The sequence below is a fragment of the Malurus melanocephalus genome, unplaced genomic scaffold (genome assembly GCF_030028575.1).
Source record: "Malurus melanocephalus ecotype Western Australia unplaced genomic scaffold, MMel_1.1 scaffold_849, whole genome shotgun sequence".
In the NCBI taxonomy this organism is placed as follows: domain Eukaryota; kingdom Metazoa; phylum Chordata; class Aves; order Passeriformes; family Maluridae; genus Malurus; species Malurus melanocephalus.
The window spans coordinates 143,730-163,625 of record NW_026624081.1 but is presented as its reverse complement, the minus strand read 5'-3'; the positions used below and the strand labels follow the sequence as shown (position 1 = coordinate 163,625).

The following is a 19,896-nucleotide window of genomic DNA, read 5'->3' as shown; positions in this document are numbered from 1 at the left end:
AGAGACTTTATTGTCAAGCAGCAGCAGATCTGCCTATTCATTTGGAACTTTTGTCACATCTCTTCCGTGGAGATGCTGATTGATACGGTGGCAAAGGTCAGGAGGGTAATAGCTTTGATGGTATCCCCTGAAGCAAATCAAAATTTTTCTGAAAGGTTCTGTTCAATTTGATACCAAAGGTCTGGTAGCACTCCAGGGATTCTTCTCTCTGCTATTAAGCTTATAGCTATTACAAAAATTAATGTTTGTCTGTTTGTTTTTTTTTCTAAATAGGATGTTTTGCCATAAGAATGGAAAATAACCACTCGTCTCTTCCCCTGCCTCCTCCCCCTTTCTCTGTTTCAGGGATCCTCGATGCATTTCCTTGCCATTATTTAAGGAGCCTTTACTAAAAGCTTTTGGATTGTGTTTCTGAGTGGACAAGAGATTTTTGTATCCAAAATGCTCATAAAGGAATATCGTATTCCTCTTCCGATGAGCGTGGAAGAATATCGCATCGCCCAGCTCTACATGATACAGGTCAGGAACATTCTGGGTCCTGCAGGGCTCTGTGTGGGCTGGGGGAGAATTGCTGCAGGATTGGATATTTTAAATTTGAGTTTTGCTGTTTGCTGATAAAGGAAAAGCAGCAGGGAAAGTAACACCAACTTCAGTTTCTGGCTTGCTTCCTCTTCTCCTTAAATTGGAGAACCTCTSTCTGACCTACCTGGGGAAACAACAMCCTGTTCCTATGGAAACACTCAACTTTGTGTGGGATCCTCCTGGAAGGACCGAGCTGTAGGGCACAAACAGCCATGGCTTCCCAGGTGGGCTCTGGTTACTGGGCAATTCCAGTTGCAAACCAAATTCTGTTCTTTTCTGGGGAAGCAACAGTCTAATATAAATTTGAGAGGTAAACCAAAGGCATAACTTGGAATTAAYGAAGAAAAAAAAAATATAATATATCCGTGCTTATATACCACTGTGAAATAGATACTAATCAGTTTAGGCATAAAATGTAGATTATTTTTAATAGGCTTCTGAATACTGATGGGAATTTTTGTGGAATTCCCTGGCTGCAATAAAGCAGTTAATTAAAATGTTGGGTTTTTGTAACTGAAATCCTCTGTGCCCATATTCTCCCAGTGTTTGAAATCCAACCAGGAGCAGTTATAAAAGGAAATGAATTTGAAGTGTTATTTCATTGTCCCACGCTTTAAATAAAATGTAATTTTGCTCATCCAGCAAAACACACATTTGATAYTGCGTTTGCAGGAGAACTCTGCTCTCTGAAGCGGGATGAAATGATGATAGAAAAATCTGCTTTGGCTTAAAACCTAAAATAATTTAAGGGTAAAAAGCAAATCTCACAAAACAAACCAAAGCACAATTCCCYCATTTCTCTCCTGACCACCCAGCTGTGTTTCTTAAGGATTCATGCACTTGGACATGACTGTTAAAATAATAATGGTGTGTATTTTCCAGCAATAAGAGTCAAATTCCTTTTTCTGACACAAATGTGTCATCTTTGTGTGTTTAACCTAAACGCTGGCATAAATGAGTAAGCATTTTTCTTAGGCAGCTGCATTTTTCTGTACCTTTCCCTGATGCTGTAGCTGCTTTGAATATTGGTGTAATTATTTTGTTAACAACTTTGTCTTCCTAATCTGGCTCAGCTGCTTTGCATGAAGAGCTGGTGGATGGCAGCAGAGTATTATCTGTGCAGAACTTGTCAGTGAGCAGCAGAGCGTAGGGGAGAGTGATCTGATTAGGAAGGAGGAGTCCACCTGATTAAACAGAGGATGAATCCTTAATTGGGGAGTGTCTGTGGGGAATCCTTAATTGGGGACTGTCTGTGGGGCCTCCTGGGAATTTTGGAGAACTCGGTCAGGGAGATGGGTTTGCTTTTTGATTTCAGAAGTTAAATTGCTGATTTTTATTTCCATTATGTAGAACATTGGGATCTGCTTTGGTACTGACAGGGATTTTGGCCATATCTTAACATCAGAAGGACATGGGAAGTTATTAGGGTTTCATGCAAGGGGAAGTTCACCAGCCCAGGAAGCTGCTTGAGAAACTACATCYCCAAATTGCTGTCCAGCCCTGCTTTCATTTTCTACTGCATTGGCAGGCAGCAGAGTAAGGTTTCTTTTTGGATCAGGTGTCAAATCAGGTTTTTTATCTCTGTCCACTCTCCTGGAGCAGGGGGCTAAGCTGGAAACACTGCAAGGTCCAGGGGAGCTGGAGAACTGCACCACAAAGAAGGGACTTTTCTGAGTTACTTTAACACAAGAGGAAAAGTTAGCTGTGCTTTTTCTTGAGGATACCAATTTCAGCTCAAGGTTGCAAAAACCAAAAAGCAATAACAAAACAAGAAAGGCCACTTAGTGTAGAGTTTATAGTTTAGCAGTGATTTGCTTGTGAAATTGGTGGAAAGATTCCTGCTGGCTTCAGTGTGAGCTTTTCCTAGAGCAGGATATCAAATGTTCTTTTTCTTCAGTTTGATTTAAAAGTGGAGGTTTTGTCTTTGAGTCAGGCACTGGAGAAGGAGCAGTGGGGAGCGTGACTTCCGTCCTTTTCAGAGAACRAGAAAGTGCTTTACGTGTGTCCTTTTATTTTTCCTCTGAAACACCTGGAGAGGCCACAGGAGAARTAAGTTCTGTGTTTGAGCCCCCTTATGGGAGCAAGCTGAGATATCTGTACAAAGCAGCARTGAAGAGGCTTTTCTGAGAAATCTGTGGCTGAAATATAGAACAGAATGTTTAGAAGTCGTTCCTGGGAAGAGGAGTGATTCTTAAAAGTGAAAGGTTAATTTTTGAGACATTTGTCACATACAGAAGGATGGCATTGTTGCTGGTGGCACCAGRCAGCCTCGTCCTGTGAGAAAAACTTCTCCAGCAGTGGGAAAGGAGAYGTCAGGATTGTTCCTCAAGGGTTTTAGGGAGCCTCAAGCACATACTCGAAATGGATCACCCATTTACCTTCAAGCTCATGAGTGAAAATTCCCGTTAAACTCCAAACCAGTTGGTATAAAGCTGCCTCCGGGGTTTTTTTTGCCCAGGTATAATTTTTCCTAGATTTCAGCCTTGTCCAAATGGAAATTTTCCAAAAGGCTCTTCTCCCCTGAGCCCKTGTGGTGGAAGTGGTGCCTCAAAGCCACGTGGGCAGGGATCAGACTCAAGCTGTAGTATTGCCATCACTTTTCAAAGGCATTTTCATGCAGGTTTTGCTTTGCAGTGGAAAGGTCATTCATCTGTTTTCATGAGAGAACATCTCTTCCCCTTCTTCTTCGAAGTCTTTACAGAAATTTCCACCAGATTTGATGTAAGCAGCAGCATGCCCAAGTAGCAAAGGATCCTTCCATTAAATRGGAACAGGCTGTACTCATTTTTGCTGTGTTTACTGGATGGGAGAATTAAAATTGTGCAGTACATAATCCACATCTCTCTTGGTTCTCTGCGCCACTGGGCAGGCGAGACGTGCAATAAATCATTGTGTGCGTGCCCGTGTTGCTCCGTAATTCCTCTTATAACTACAAGTTCTCCAGGCTRGTGTATAAAGCTGTGAAAACTGAAATGACTGGCCTGCCACTTTGCTTTTTAATTTATTTATTTTTAAATTTGAGGTGAGAGAGCAAAAAGTCTCCTAAGTTGCTTTCTGTCGGCTTCTGAAATATTATCTACACTCAGTGGTTTTAGTACGTTAAGTAGCACTTAAATTCTTCCCTAAATAAGTTAATTTTACATTACAGCAAGGACTTAATGTACCCTYGACTTGCTTGAAGCCTAGCAGAACTGAACTGAATTGTTTTTCTCTATTAAATTTTAGACTTTCAATATCCTTCCATGGGAAACCTCTCATGCAGTGCTGGCAGCCTCTCCAGGCTGGGAGCCCTTGCCCCAGAGCAGTTTAGTTTTTCTATAGATACAAGGCCTTTTCGTATCATTGTTACACGTTAGAGGGATCTTATTAAAGGATCTCTTAATTCCTCCCCTCCTAAGTCCTGCATTTTTTTTATCTCAAAGCAATCCTTTCCTGGAACTCTGGCATCTTTTCCTTGTGTGTTCAGGGAACCTTCCTTTCTGTACACCTCCCCCTCATCTGAGAAACAATGCACATGTTAATGTTAAGTTTCTGTTTCATAAAAGCTTGGCATACAAGCCCTGAATGCGTTTGTCAGGATGTTATTAGCCAAAGGTCAGTCCTTTTATCATCTTAATAATGTTCATTACTGTGGTTCCATATGCCATGAGATTCCGAGAGACCGCTGCCCTTCTGACCCTTTCATAAGACAAGAGAATTCCTCTTGTTATTAAAACTTATTTTTATATCAGTGTGCACAGCTTTCTAGTCTGTTGTAAATAACTCTGGTTCTCATTTTTTCCACGCAGATTTCTCTGGGTATTTGTGACCTTCCTCCAAAGATAGCGTGCTTTAAAAATATTCTTCTGCTGGACCTAGTGATTACCTTTTGAGGGTGAGCCTTATTTTAAGATGTGGTGTCATCCCTCCCAGTTAATAGCATTAATAGTTTGTTATTCATCACTTTGAGGSTCCACAACTGGGAAAGGCCTCTGGCCCCTGTGTGAGGCTCTGCATGGAAGATTCAGGTTCTCTGGCAGGATCCTGGGAATTGAGGGCTTCTCTCATGTTTTAACATRAGCCTCTCCTCTGCAGTCTTCCAGAGCTTTGCATTTATTGCCTTCCCTGAAAAATCAGAGCGTGTTCCAAGCATCTGCAGTGTGCTGTTCTCTCCTGTCCTGAYTGCTGATGGAATATCCTGAATCACTTTCCTCCTTTCTGGAGGATCACRGTTTGTCCATCATCTCAGTTCCCAGACACCTGCACTGTCCTATTTTCCTCTTCATTTCCATGTAGCTCTCAGGAAGCACCTTTGAGAACAGACTTAAAACTCTACTTTAAGGCCCTGTCATGACACCCATGTGCAAAAGTCGTGTCCCTTAAACCCTCAGCTCCACTTGGCAGTTGCCAGCAGGCTCAGCAGATGGTGAAGGATTGATTGAGTGGGGGAAAGCAAACTAACCCTTCATCTCTGGACACTGAAGAACTGGATGGCTGATTATTTCTGTTCTGCATGCAGATGCCTTGGCCATCTGCACAGACAGACATTTCTGCTTTAATTTTAAAGCAGGTGATGCTGCTGACAGCTCCAGAGACCCTGGAAAGCTCACAAATCTAAAAGCAAAGTCTGGTTTTTGAAGCTTTTGCCCCGATTTCTGTGCTGCAGCATTAAAACCTGTGGCTTCTGTATTCTCTTCTTCCTCTGGTTTTCATAACTTTTTTTCTTGTGATCTGAGGATTTGCATCCTTCTGGAAGAGGAGAGTAAGGCACTTGCAGATGTTTTGTTTTAGGACAAGTTTCGGTTGGTGGTACCAGACTTGGGGTCTCACAGGTGASAGTGGCTCCCATACAGGTTATCATTTTGGGAAAATACACAGAAGGAGCAAACACCTTTCCTACATCTACTTCTTTCTTGTTTTGTACAATTCTTACATTGTGATTCCATACCATATTCCAAAAAAAGTTTGATTTTAGGGTAGTGAACTTGATGTTGCCTTGACAGTTCACAGGTGTTCTCTTTTCTCCTAACAAAGGTAAATGAAGCAGAGAGAATGTTATAACACAAATGTGATTTTAAACTTCAGGTTTTTACTGATTTTAACACAGGATGCAGCACTGCCAATCCTACTGAGCTTGTTGGCTGTCAAAAATCCCTTTTCCTTCAGTATTTTTTTATTCTTATGAAAGGACAAAAATCTTGACTGTTGACCAGGATTAGGCTCTCATTTTTTCAAATACCCAAAGGCAAGTAATGAATTAAGTATTAGGAAGACTATGGGGATTTCTTTAAGTCAGTCCTGTGGTATTTTAGCGCACAATGTATTGTTAGTGAGCAGTTGTATTGGGTTCCTAAAGAATAAGGGATGTAGTCAGAGGATTAGAATTGATCCAAAGCACCCYGAGTTGAAATTTTGTCTCTGACTCACAATACAGTAATGGGCAMCTTGCTTTGCCTCCCTTTAAAGCAGGGAGAGTAATTCTAGCAGACAGTGTCTGTGGAATAGTTAATGCAGTGAAAAATCAGTTTAAAGACACAGGAGGAAATACTTAGAGTAGATGAAATACTGAGCTGCAAGGGTAGTAGACGTTTTGAAAGATGGAGCATGTGGGGTAAACAAGTTTGAGGTATCTCCATAATAAAGTGATTCCTAATTCATGTGCCTCTGGCACATCCAGCCCTGACTCTAAAGGAGTATGACTGGGCGTCTTTGAAAGGCAAAATGATTAATGAGTGGCCATGAGAAAGGTTCTCTTAATGCTGTAAATTTTTTATGACCCTGCACAATTGATTGTCCCCAAAATATCCTGGTTTTGTACAAGCAGCTTCATTAATATCTAGCCCTGATTCTAAATAATGCAGTGCCTACAACTCTTGTACAAATTGATGCTGCGTGTGTTTCTGCTCTGACTTGTGGGAGCCTGATGCCAACAGCACATCCTGCCTTCAGCTTTTGGGGCTTTTTAAAAAAAAAAAAAAAAAAAAAAAGTGTTCCATTACAAGAAAAGTATCCAGGAGTGCTGGTGCTGATGGTGCTGTAAATTCAGTGCAGGTAACATGCACAGGCCTGGGTGAGTTTCCCAGCTTTGATTCTGTGACTCTGACACAAATACCCTTCTTGGTGACATCTCCTTATGTTCTTGGTATCTCCTTGGAGGCAGCATATGTGTGCTGGTCCCARTTCTTGCTTGGTAAACTTGAGGGAAAATTCCACCCCGTAATATCCCTGCCAAAGGCAGGGCTGATCAGGTGGCATCTCCCTGCAGAACTGGAAAGAACCCAAAGGGGAACTTCCTGAAGTGGCAGCTGATGAGTGCTGGATTGGRAAGATGGATGGTAACTACTTTATGGTTACTCTCAGAATTCTGTTCAGCTGCTGAGGCATCAGTGTTTGGGGACAGGGTAGTGCCTGGCTGCAATGAAGCATTGCACATTGCCCARCCATTGATCAAAACGAAAATGGGCTGTTTAAAACAGCTGCTCTTTTGCCTTAATTAATGAAGCCGTTGATGAGGAACAGATTTCTTTCCCYTCTCCCCAGGGTTTCAGGTCATTCCTGTGTGTTGGGAGCAATGAGGCTCAAAGTGCTATTGTAAAGCCTCATGTTCTGATCGTTATCTTGTTGACTCAAACTRACCTTCCTTCCCGAAATAAGTATTGACAAGGCCCTTCATGTATTTTTAAAATTTTTTTAACAGCTCTAATTGGATTAAAGTAATTGTCACGCATGAAGGATGCATGTTAGAGCACAAAGGGCACAGGGGAGGCCTGGCTGTGGGCACCATGGTTACTGGTGACCTCAGTGGTTTGCTGTTCTCAGCAAGGATTGCTGAGCAGCTGAARCAGAGTGGGGATGGCCCAAAYTAAACCCAGGGGATTGCTGAWGCAGCCCCTCCCRTTGCCATGGAAAYRCAGGATGCAGTTTAAAGTTTGTGCACGCATATGGTGTAAAYAAAAACAGGGCAGGAATAGTGTTGTGGGGAGAGTGGGGAATCCTGTTGTGGTTGGAATTGTTTTCTCATTGACTTCACTCTGTCTCATCATGCAGTTAGCCTTGCTTTGAGGGACAAGAGCAAAACTCACAGCAGAAGTCCCTTGCTGTCCTCCAGCAGTTTTGTGGTTGAGGKACTGTCAGTCCAGCTTGATGTGAATCATTTCTGATTGAACATTTCAAAGCGCAGGCTCAAAAGTTCTGTTAAACCATCCCTGGGATAACAGGGTTCCCATTGTTCAAGGTAAACCCTTGCCCACCTTTAAAATGGTCTTTCTTTCTAATATAACCATTAACACTGTTCTCAACTCCTGCAAAGCAGGACTAGAGARGCTTCCCTGTTTGTTTTGCTATATTTTGATAAAGGTCCCTTCTCCAGCTTAGCAAAGAACTCTGTCACATCATGGTTAGGCTGCTGAAATGGGGATTCTGAGATCTGGGTACTGGATGTAGCCCTGCCAACAGCTCCGTGCCTTCAGGTTACTTTCTCCTCCTTCAAAATGGTGCTTTTTTGTTGATTCTGTCTTCTTTAACATGAGGGGACTCAGCTGTTCTGACTGGGGCACAAAAACCTTTGACAGCCAGAAGTTCTGTGTGCTGTTGTACTTCAGCACTYTCCTGCGTTAATAACAGTAAGGGTGATTTTGGTTTTTAATTTAATTCCTGTAACTTCCTGTTTGCTTTTAGAACATTGTGCACTGATAAAATTATGTTGGTTTTGATGTGATGAGAAGTTCTGCATCTTGGCTTCTCTAAGAATGGAATAGTTCCATCTCCTCTGCTCCCTTCTTTCACTCTGAACAAAGCTTTTTGCTCAGGTATTGCCCTGGTTATGGTGATATGATTTTAATTGAGTGTTTCAGGTCTTTGACACACACATTTTGAAAAGAAAAACACAACTTGGAAAGCATGAAACTACTGTACTTTTAGGATAACCCAGCATTCAGTTTTCATAGCCAAAGAGCTAGTTTTTGATTACCTGCAGTAAATAGTGACCATGAATGGGGCCTGCTCTATGAGATATCTGCATCAGCAGGCAGAAGGTTGCTGGTGGTGAAAGCAGATTGCTCGTAATGAATTAGATGTCAGCTCAAATGCTGGTGAAGGAGCAGTTAACAGAACACAGAGCTGAGTCATTGCACAGCAGAGGCGGCTGGAGGAGGGCAGATCCACACCCTCACTGGCCCTGTCACCACGTGCAGCAATCCTGTGCTGGCAAAACCTGGTAAAAATAAACCAAGCGTTAGTTCCACGACCTTTTGGTGTTTCCCGGTGTGTCCTTCATTGCCTCTCTGGTTTGAGGTGCTGTTTAATTCTGGCATCTATGGCTGGAATGTGCTGTCGTGTTTTGTGCTGGTTTATTTGTGGCGTTTGACTGCTGATATTGCCACAATAAACCCAGTTACATGGCTGAGATTAACAGGCTGCTTCACTTCAAACCTCTCCCAGCTTTTGTGTCAGATTTAATCATGTGCAAGGTGCCAGTCACAGTGGTACCCCCTCCAGTACCTGGTGCCTGCAGGTGGGAGTGAGGATGGCTGGTGGAACACAGCAAGGAAGGCTCTTGGTGGTGGGAAGAAGACACCACACTGGAAAATCAATTGTAAGAGTGAAATATYCCTCAGCCTAAACAATGTCCAGCTGAACATAGCTGGGAATATTTTTCCCTCAGTGTATGGAAGAGATTGAGAGCAAGTTTRTTCCTCTCCCCAGCCTAACTTTTGTTTATACCCTAGGTGCTTTTGTACTTCTTTTCTAAAACTGAACAGAGCAGGTCTGGTTAGTGAAAACAGGTCTTAAGAGCTCTCCAGTGATGGCAGGAGTCATCTTGCTAAGCAGCTTCGGGCATTTTTGTGGTCTGATGGACTGCGTGAGGCACTTCAGGCTTTCTCTAGCTCCCAAAGGACAGGTCCTGTTTCTGGAGACTTAATTGGTGTTTATGGTAGCCTTAGCATCCAAAACAATAAAAAAATAGTAATTGGTCATAGAGAATGTTTTCTCAGCCTCCCTTGCTGCAACARTATGAGCAAGTATGTTAGCAGGGTCCTCTGGGGATATTTGCTGTCATGTTCTTGTTCTGTGGTTACAGAGATGTCTTTGCTGTCCTTGTTAACTGAAACCATCAGATGGCTGGAAACTTCTCATATCACTATCTGTGTCTAAGTGGGCTAAAAAAAATCCCAAGAGTTCAGTGTTATTTTAATGCATTCCCCCAGAAGAGTTTTGTCTGGACTATCAAAATACCCTGTTTCCAAATGGGAGCTGGAGGGGAAAACAAAAACCAACGCAAATAAAATCTTGTGGTTATTGTTTCCAGACAATGATTTGTGTCTTCCTTACCCATGGATGATAGATCTGTCAAGCSTGGTGCTGTCAGTCTTCATAATTGGAGTAATCTCAAATCAGAAYTCTCGTGGGTCCTGTGGCAGTGTTTGCTGAGATGGAGTAAGAACTTCATTGGGAAGCTAAAGCATCCCAACCTTTTGTAATCACTGTCTCACTTATTTAGATGGAGGGGTTGTTCTGTAAACAATAATSGGTGGTAAACAAGGTGAGATTATAGCTATAATGTATTTTTGAAAGCTAGAACATGCCTGGACCATTATCACTACACAGCCTGCCGTGTCCTTACTGTTCTCTGCTGGACTTGGAGTGCTCGGAGTAGTTACAGTAAAAACAACTTCAGGAGAAACWAAACCAGCTGAGCTGTTTGCAGTGCTGCTGTTGGCTTTGCAGAGATTCTCTCCTTGTGGACCTGAGCCCATGAGCAGCCTGTGCTGCATTCCAGGGCAGGAACACAAGGAGGACTCTGCTTTAGATTAATATTCTTCTTGGTGTCCTCAGTTGGCTGATGGGGCTGTTTTTCTTCTAATTCCCCAAAAGCAAAACACTACAAGGCAATCTTAATTTACACGGCTTGACTTGTGGATTTCTCCAGCTGATCCAATAAACCACATCCAAACTGTTTTATCCAGCATTGTTCATTCCTGTTCTGGGAATGCTGTTCCTCCAGCTGTGCTGAGACTCCTCAGGTTGTGGAGGTTCTGCTGCCATCAACCATCATTTCTTTAGAAACACCAACAAGTTGCATTGTGTCACCTGGTTCTGTTCGCCTGGGCCGGGTTGTTTGCTGGACCAAAGCTTTGCAAGGTGTGCTCTGTGTTTGCTGGTCAGGAGAGACACATTTCTAACTGGGAAAGGTCTGAGAATGATGAACCTGCCTGGGGAAGGCTTTGTTTACAGCTGTTTGTCTGCTGTTGAGAGGGGCAGATGATAAATGGGGTTAGGCTGGCCCGGTGCTTAAGTRACATTCATGGGAATTATTCATCTGTGATTGTTGTGCTGAGGTCATGTGCTGTGTCCCATGCTATGCTGCTGTGCCAAGAGATTTATTTTAATAGAAGCCTTTAAGTAACTGGCATTCTTGCTAATCATGGTGCATCTGCTTCTCTGGGTTCCCTGTTATGAGTAATTTAATGCTATTAYTTTAGCTCGAAGGGATCTGTGTCACCATCTGTCCTGAAAAGCTATCGATGGGGCTGTGCAGAGCGTGGAGTGTCATCAGCAGGAGAGGGGCTTGGCAAGGGCTGACTGGATTTCCTCTTGTACCATAATATAGGATGGGTTACTGTGATTATGGGTTAGATAACGTGCATGTAAAGGCTGTTGGCTATTCTTTGAGTTTATTGGGGTCCATTCCTCAGGTATTTACAGAGGGGGAAGTTGCTGTGTCAGTAGTGAGTAGCACTGAYACAGGTAATCTGCTGTATAAAATCTCTCCTTCTCTTTGAGGCTGAAACCTTCGAGATTGACCCTAAARTGCCTGCACATCAGCACCTCCAGCAGATATTCCTTGGACAGGGCCTGCCACACACTTCTTGAGCCAAATGTTTTCCTAATCAATGGTTATTTTTTAATTGTTGCTTACAGCCCATGTTTTCATGTAACAAGCCCTCTCCAGGCTGTAGCTCAGGCATAGTTGGCATCAAGAGGCTGCATGGCTGCAGAGCAAATTGCACTTCACTTCCAAAAGTGCTTCACTTTCACAGCCCCACTTAGGCCCAGAGCACCATCCTGGTCTGTCAAGTGCATGTGGCTGATGTCTTTATTATTATTATTATTATTATTATTATTATTATTATTATTATTATTATTATTATTATTATTATTATTATTATTACATGAGAAACCTATTTTTTTGTCTTTGTGAGTGGTCACTAATTGCACTGTTCACCATCTCTCCTGACTTTTGGCCTGTCATTACTTCACTGCAGTTTCTCAACAAGCCARCTGCTAAGTGTGAGAGCCTGGAGGGCTGGGAAGCAGCTTTGTGTGGGTTTATCCTGGGGAGTTTCTCTTTGATCGTGCTATCCTTCCCAGCAGTGTGTTGTGTTATGAGTATAAATTTGGCCTGACTCAAAAGTCCTGGCTCTAAAGATAGTTTGGGATATAATCTTTGATTTTTTTTTTTTGTCAGCAGAGCTACAGCTCTTATTTCACATTCATCTGAGAAAATGTTCTTGCTGCCCTTGTCATACCTTATGTAGATAAGTGACAGGTAGAAGGAATGTGAAGGGCCAAAATTTGTTTGAGGTTTGTAACTGGGTGACAAAGGCTGTGGGCTGGAGTTGGTCATCTGGAAAGGCTGCAGGAGGAAGCACACCCTGCTCCCAAAATAGGGTTTGCAGTTCTGCTGCAGCTGCATAGAAGTGAATAAAATAACCACAAATCAGAAGTGGGATGTGAACTGACTTTCACCGAGAGTCTCAGTGAACTGGGTTTTTCCTTTCTTCCTTTCTTCCCTCKCAATGTTTTGGTTCAATGCCACCCTCCCATCTCCCACTATCAGAGCTTTACCAGTTCCAGGTCGTGTGAAAAAGCTGCTGATGGAATTATTCACATACAGAAAAAATTGATCAATATTGTAGGTTCCCCAGGGTTCCAGCTGKTGAAGAACTTTCTCCAGGGTAAGAACCAGGCAGCTCATCCTCATCAGAGAGGTTTTTGTTCAAACCAGCTGAATGGGGAAAAGTGAAGTGGGGAAGGATGGTGTTAGTGAGTAAAACTCCTCAGTGGATTTTGGYCCCAGATGAGGACTTGCAGAATTGACTGRAATTGCCRTARCAGKGCARTCTAGAAGGGAYTWTTGAATAACTTGGCTTGAAGAAARCTCATCTTCCCTYTTCTKACKACTTSCATGTGCTTCTGCCATATAATAAAWCTTTAAATCTCTATAATTTGTAYCAACTGTTCAGAGCAGATGCTGTGCAGTTATTCTGTCTGACTCTTTCACTCTCTGCCTTTTCTGAGAYCTTTGAATTAACTAGATTTTGGGGTCATCAAGATTATTTAATSTTATTGTCATAAATATTTGTACAGGACTTGGTTAGTGTTTATATAAGAACTGAAAGACAGTRGTTTGTTAGAAGAGGATGTGTGCTTTAATGAACTGCCAGCTGAGTGTTAGAAATAAACTGTAAAAAAGTAGTTTTCTGTTTTTCTGGTTTTTTTTCTACTGCTGTTTGTGGGGCAGGAAAAAGTGATTATTTAGATTGTCAGTTATKTAGGCTTGTCAGTTATGGCTGTTTAAATTTAAAATCACTCAAGAGCTCTTTATAAACAGGACTATTTACTTCTAAACAGCTCTGTTGGCTTAGCACCCTGTCCTCAAAAGATAAGAAGTTGATCTCTTGCAGCTTATTAATAATTTTCTGTTAAACCATGTTATCCTTTGAATTTTTTGTATACCAAAAAAGAGAAATTGTTATTGTTTTATATTTCACAGTTGATTCTTGGTATAAAATTCTGGTTTTTTCCCTCTTGATTTCCAAAGTCCTGTGCTTTCAAATACAAACAATAATCTGAAAATGCTAACAGTATGACTCTGTTGTTTGGAAATGATGAAGGTTATACATCATCCAATCTGCTGAAATGTGGGAGAAATTAATAAATATTTGGTTTGCCTCTAGCTCTTCTTTGAAGCACTGAAATTAGTATTTTTTTTATTGAGGGAATTTTTGCCAGGTTTCTCACTAAAGGACAGTCGTACGAATAAGCCAAAATGCGGAGGCTGCCAGGGGGTGCAGTGATCATTCTGGCAAACTTGGGTTGTTTCTTCTAAATATCTTAATTAGCAGAGCATYGTCTCCAAGCTGTTCTTGGAGAGCKGTAGCTGGGCCAGATCATACTCAAAAAAAAAACCCCAAATTCTATGGGTTTAGGTCATAAAACAGTCTTTAGCATTGTGATTATGGAACCATTGAGGGYKGAAAAGACCTCTGAGATCTTAAAGTCCAGCTTGTGAGTGATCCCTACTTTGTCAACTGAACCAGAGCATTGAGTGCCAGTCCAGTCATTCTTGAGCAGGATGGTGGCTCTGATATTTCTCTGAATTTCTTCCAGTGAAGGAATTCTTCCTGGTGTCCAGCCTGAGATGGTGCTGCACCAAGAGCACGTGCGATTCTTCACGCTGACACATCACCAGCTTGGACAAACTCCCCTTGGCTATGTCATCTGCTGAAGGTTTTTGTGCTCTTGGGTGGTTCACAGCTGGAGCCAAGGTTTGGGGTGTGATGTGTTACCTGTTACAGGAACAGGAGGTGTCATTWCATCTCTATTAAACTGAGGATCCAAATGGAAATTCTCACAGGGTCCTGAAGAAATCAAATCTCTATTTTTATGTTGGCTAGATGAGTCTCTACATTTTTCCTTTCAAAAGCTCTAGGTTTGGTAATCTTGGTGCCAGGGTGCTGCTACAATTCTGCTCTGCTCAAAAAGATTCCCAGAAACCATCCCCAGCATCCACACGCTTTGAGAGCCCGGTCAGTGTGTACCATACCCTGCAAAATGAACATTTTTCTGATGTATTTGTGACATATTTTCCCTTCCAGAAAAAGAGCAGAGAGGAGACATGCGGGGAGGGCAGCGGGGTGGAGATCCTGGAGAACAGGCCCTACGTGGATGGCCCGGGGGGCAGCGGGCAGTACACCCACAAGGTTTATCACATCGGGATGCACATCCCCAGCTGGTTCCGCTCCATCCTGCCCAAAGCAGCTCTGCGTGTCGAAGAGGAGTCCTGGAATGCTTATCCTTACACAAGGACAAGGTAAAACTGGGCAAAATGTCCACAGCTCTTACCCTCTGGTAGTGTTTGATGTCACTCCCTGGCAGTGGCATTTCCATCTTCAATAATGTCCTGGGAGCAACTCCTAAAATTCCTACACAGTGCCTGATCTCAGGAGTTTGCCTGGGCTGACTGCTCACTTACCAAAGGAGAATTTGTGGCTCCTTGCTGTAAAATGTGGAGCTGTTTTGTCTGTCAAAGCGTGGGGAATCGTGAATGGGTTTTTTTTTATTCAGTCTTGTATCCTGCACTGTGTGTTCTGTTTAACATTGCAGGTCTGTGCAGGCTCAGGGGAGTTCTAAATGTGCAGGTGCTGGGACAGGTGTCATGCTGAATACTGTCAAGGAAGACAGGATGCATTTGTACAGGCGAAAGAAATATCTTAATAAATAAATAAATAATCACCGTGCTGCTTTTCTGGGAGCTATCTGCCATTTAACTAGAAAATAACAAACCTACATCCTATGGGTTTCACTCTGAGCCCTCTGGGACCTCCTTGTTTCAGCTGATTTTGTCAGGGAGGGCTTCAGATACCCTGAAATAACCTTTGGGCCAGTTACTCCTGTTTAGAGCATCTGCCCTTTTTCAGATTTACAGATCTGATATTCCTGTCATCTTTCATAATAAAAAGCCTTTAATGGGTATTTTGGTTTTTATGAAAATCTAGAAGTTTCCTAGTTCTGTTGTACCTGATCTCTGCAGGTAACATCAGTCCTGGGAGGGGTGGGGAGTTGGTGTTTGCACATGGGCTGATGCCAGTGACTGGATATAATGGAGCTGCCTGACTTTTAAGTGATTAAAGTTCACTTCCAGTCAGTTTTTATCTCTTCTCTTGAAATGCCTATGAGTCAATCAGTTGGCCAGGAAACCTGTGCTGCACAGAACTAGTTCATATTTTATTTTGCCATAGATTCCAAGCAGGAGCTTTGCTTTTTTCACAGATGCATTTCCAGGGTGTCCTTGTATTAGTATCTGTGTCAYAATATATCTTTTCAATATAGTGCACCCAAAATTTATCTCCTTGCTGAAAACTGATGAGCTCCTGTCTTAAGAAGTTATTAAAGAACAATCTCTTAAATCTCTACAGTTGRTATTTTAAGCATATCTGAAGGAAAACATGAGTGGAGGCTGGCTGGGCTTTGAGGCTGATTTACTCTAAGCTGTGTTGTTCTGGCTCGCAGGTACACGTGTCCTTTTGTGGAGAAATTCTCAATTGATATTGAGACATACTACAAAACTGACCCAGGAGACCATAGCAACGTRTTCAACCTTTCTGCTGCAGAAAAAAGACAGACCATTTTAGGTAAATAGCCTTTTTCCTCTACTTTTGCCTTTGTTTTGATTTTTTTTTCCCTTGGTGCATCCATCTGCCTGTCCATCCCCCCTAAACACAAATTTAAACTGTAGATTTCAATGGATGCTTTTCCATCGTATTTATTCAGTTCCCAAGAGGARTAAGGCATCTAATGAATTTGAGGGTAATAAGTAGAAATAACCAAAGAAGAGGAAGAAAAATTGCTGCATAATTTTGAGAACATTTCTGTTCGTTTGTCTGGCTCCTTCATATATATGAAAATTATTCCTATCTGCACTTTTGAAGCATGAAGGTGCATTTAATTATTGTTCCCTCTCCTTTYAGTCCTGCCCTCATGCAGGTTAACACTCACTTCACAGCTGTCTCAGAAGATTGARTTAATGGAAGGAATTAATGAGAAAAGGCAAAAGTACTTCAGAAAAAGTACTTTTATACTTCARCTGTCCTCATTCCTGGGCCTGTCTGAGCAGGGACTTGAGCAGACTCAAGTTCCACCACTGCACTGAGAGGTGTCACAGATCTGTCACTTCTTGGCAAGTGAGATCCTGCCCTTCAGTCCAAACTTCAGATGTTTCTGCTGAGCACTGGGGGTTGCAGGTCTTTAAAATATATTCATTCACTCCACTCCTGCTGCAGCTTCCACTTCTCCATTGTTGGGTTGTTAATTAGGACTTTAGTTAAACTTTCTGCTTTCCACAGTACATCTGGTCTAACAATAGCAGAGGGGGAGTTAGCAGTGCCCTCATTTGATGGACCCAAAGATAAGATGTTCCATGGGTAATGTCAGCTCCATAGCAGGGCAGGTGTGTTTAACTGAGACAGCTGCACTGTGAGTGATATTAGAAAAGCTGGAAGATGGAATGTGCAACAGATCCGTGTGGACCTGGAAATACAGAGTGTGCAGAGCTGCCAGAGTGCTGTGGATCTGCAGTTACTGTGGGCAAAAACATCTCTTTGGAGCAAAGCCTCTGTTTGCTGGAACTGTGTGTGCTCGTTCCTCTGGCAGAGCTGATCTCTGCCCAGCAGCAGTGTATAAACAATTTAAATATCAGTTGTTTAAGTGTAAGGAAAAAGAAACTAAATTGCTGTAATGCTTCTGSTACTTACTAAAACAGAAATAACTCATGAAAAATGATGTTTTCTTGTTTTGCTCAGGAAAAGGAAATGTCTAACTGTTCCCATTCTCCTTCTGTAGATCTTATTGATATTGTTAAAGATACTATCCCTCCACATGAATACAAAGCTGAGGAGGATCCAAAGCTCTATAAATCAGTGAAGACTAAAAGAGGGCCTCTCTCAGAAGACTGGATTCAAGAGTACAAGAACAACTCTGGGAAATACCCCATCATGTGTGCATACAAACTGTGCAAAGTGGAGTTCAGATACTGGGGGATGCAGTCGAAAATCGAGCGCTTTATCCACGATGTTGGTGAGCATTTATGACCTTGCAAAGTTCACTCCTTAATGTTTGCACTGAATTGAAACACGAAGGTGAGGTGTGAGCAATGCATCACKTTCCAAGAAACGTATGTGAAAGGATTCTCAGGTCTGATGACTCTGTGGGTCAGCTCAGAAAAACATCCTGTTATTCTATCACTTATATAATTGTGGTATGTACAAATTCCAACCATGGGTACCCACTGAAAAGGTTTCAAGTCCTGTATAGGCAACATCTTGCATTCTCTTTTTTTTTTTTTTTTTAAGATAAACCTTCCAGATCATTTTTAAACTCTGCCACTCTTCTTTATTGTGACCAAAATCCATCCTGAAGGGCTGCCTAAAGAAATCAGCTTYGCTTCAGAGTCCTGAGTGGTTCCAGAAAACCACTCCCTGGAGCATCCTTAGTTTCTACCTGCCTTGTGACAGGGCTGGTGGGTCTCTGTGGCTCTGAGTGGTGAGTAAACATCCTGATTTGATGGATGCATCCTTCTTAGGTCAGGCCTTTTAAGGAGGAATTGGATGTGTCCAGGAGTAACTAAGTGGAGACGGTGCSGGTGGTGGCAGTGCTGGCAGTAATTTGTTCTTTGCAGAAAATCTATAAAACAASTGATACAGTTTCTGAGCCTTGCCACAAATGACAGGATCCACTGCCAAGTGGAAAAGGCAAGGAGTGTTTTAAAGGAGCATTCAAAGGGCAGAGCTCTGGCTGTCCTCTGGCAAAGGGAAGGCCAAAGAAAGGCTCTGTAGAGGATGCTACCACCTTTCTGTACACAGCCAATCCTCCTGCGTGGCCTCTACAACTCTGCTTTGATATGCACATCTCCATGAGGTTCCTCATGCTAGCATAAGTAATTTTCAAGCTCTTTGCAGTCACATCGTGCTGCTGAGATCTAATGTGAAAGTCAGAGAGAGCAGTGGAAAATAGTGTGCCCCTCTCTGAATGCTCACAGGTTGTTTTCTTAAAGCTCCTTTGCTTTTTCTTTATGCAGAGATGGAAATTTTTACCTGCTCTAGACTGTATTACRAGTGCCTCTCTGCAATGAACTCCCTTGGCGTTTCGGTGGCACGGGTTAATTTAGTGTATGCTGGAAAACACGGGGGCAGAATAACAACTCCATTGTATCTGTTAAATGGAAAAGGAGCACGTGACACTTGCAGTTGTTCAGAGGTGTTTGGCATAGATTAAACTGTGGTCCCTTAGAAACATTGCTTTTGTATTCCATGGAAGATTGCCTGCCATTTCCCTCTTGATTGAGGCTTTGCAGAGAGCAGAGCCAGCTCATTGTCTGCCTTTCAAAAGCTTTTCCACTCTGTTACAAAGATGGCAAATAGTGTTTTTCAAAGCGGTTAAGATGCATAAAATCAGAAAAGTCTTTAAGGCAAGACAAAGTAGAGTGAGTGAAAAGTGAAAGCAAAAGCTTGGGGTGTGTGCAGGAGCTGCTTGGCCTCCCCCTGCCCTGGGATAGCCATGGGGAAGCCTTGAGTGGGCAAAGTGCCACAGAATTTGTACCACAGCCCGCAGTGAATGAGGGTGTTTAGGTTGGAAGGATGTGGTTACAACAGGACTGACCAGGCTCAGGTGCAGATCCCTGTGTGGGGCTTTCAGCTGGTGGCCAAAAGCAGAGAAACCTTTGTGCATTGTGTTCCCAGGAGACAGAGATGTTCTGGTGGGCCAGGCCCTCCTTCCTTGGCATTTTCCTCCTGGCTCCTCTGTTCCCAACTCGTGCAAATTTATTTCTTGRGGAATTAGCCCATACCAAGCCAGCAAGAAAACGGAGGCAGAAACAAACAGCAGGATCCAAACTCTGCCCAATGGGGAGCGATGCTTTGTGGTGCAAGCTAAATTTAGAGACTGGGTTGAAAAAAGAGCAGGTYTGAGGTAAATGATGGATGGCTTGTGCAGTGGAAAGGCTGCTGAGCACAGAGGGAGTAACTCTGGGGGACGGTGTTGAAACGTTCTCACTCGTACTGAGTGCAGCAGCCATTCTTTCCCATGACTAATTGGACAGTTACTCAGTGCTTTGACAGCCTGAGACACAGACTAAAATTGTGATTGTGGGCTATTAGTCTACTTGGCTGTAATATTTGTATGCTTTTTTACTCCTTTCCCATAGATTTTAAGTTTAATTGGACTGGCACCGCATAATGTTCTGCTCCCACTTGCTTCCTAATGGTGCATGTGGGCTCGRAGTCTTTTGTTGTTAAACAAGTGTGTTGACTGTGTATGGGTTATTAATTATATACTGTGGCAAAGTGTGTTCCATCCCAGGAACTGCAGCTTTGTCTAATCCACTGTGTCTTAGGCTAAATATGCCCAAATTGCTGCGCAGTGAAGTGGATTTTGAACGCTCTTTTGCAGAACTTTGGCTTCACCAAAGCACTCAGATGACTAAGTTCACYCACTGCCCACTGCATCCCAAAGGCAGAGTTTTGTCTTTCCAAAGGAGGCAGTTGGAATGATGTGGAT

At 42.7% G+C, this 19,896-nt stretch overlaps 1 protein-coding gene across 5 annotated transcripts in view; it reads left to right on the top strand.

Annotated features, from left to right (window-relative positions):
- Nucleotides 1–349: 349 nt before the first annotated feature.
- PITPNM2 (phosphatidylinositol transfer protein membrane associated 2) overlaps nucleotides 350–19,896 on the top strand; it is a 59,181-nt gene continuing 39,634 nt past the window's right edge. For all 5 annotated transcript variants that reach the window (XM_057385629.1, XM_057385628.1, XM_057385626.1 and 2 more), the window contains exons 1-4: nucleotides 350–519; nucleotides 14,442–14,656; nucleotides 15,856–15,977; nucleotides 17,185–17,418. In XM_057385629.1, the coding sequence (XP_057241612.1) occupies nucleotides 442–519; nucleotides 14,442–14,656; nucleotides 15,856–15,977; nucleotides 17,185–17,418 (649 nt within the window). In that variant the 5' untranslated portion in view covers nucleotides 350–441. The remainder of the gene's footprint in view (nucleotides 520–14,441; nucleotides 14,657–15,855; nucleotides 15,978–17,184; nucleotides 17,419–19,896) is intronic.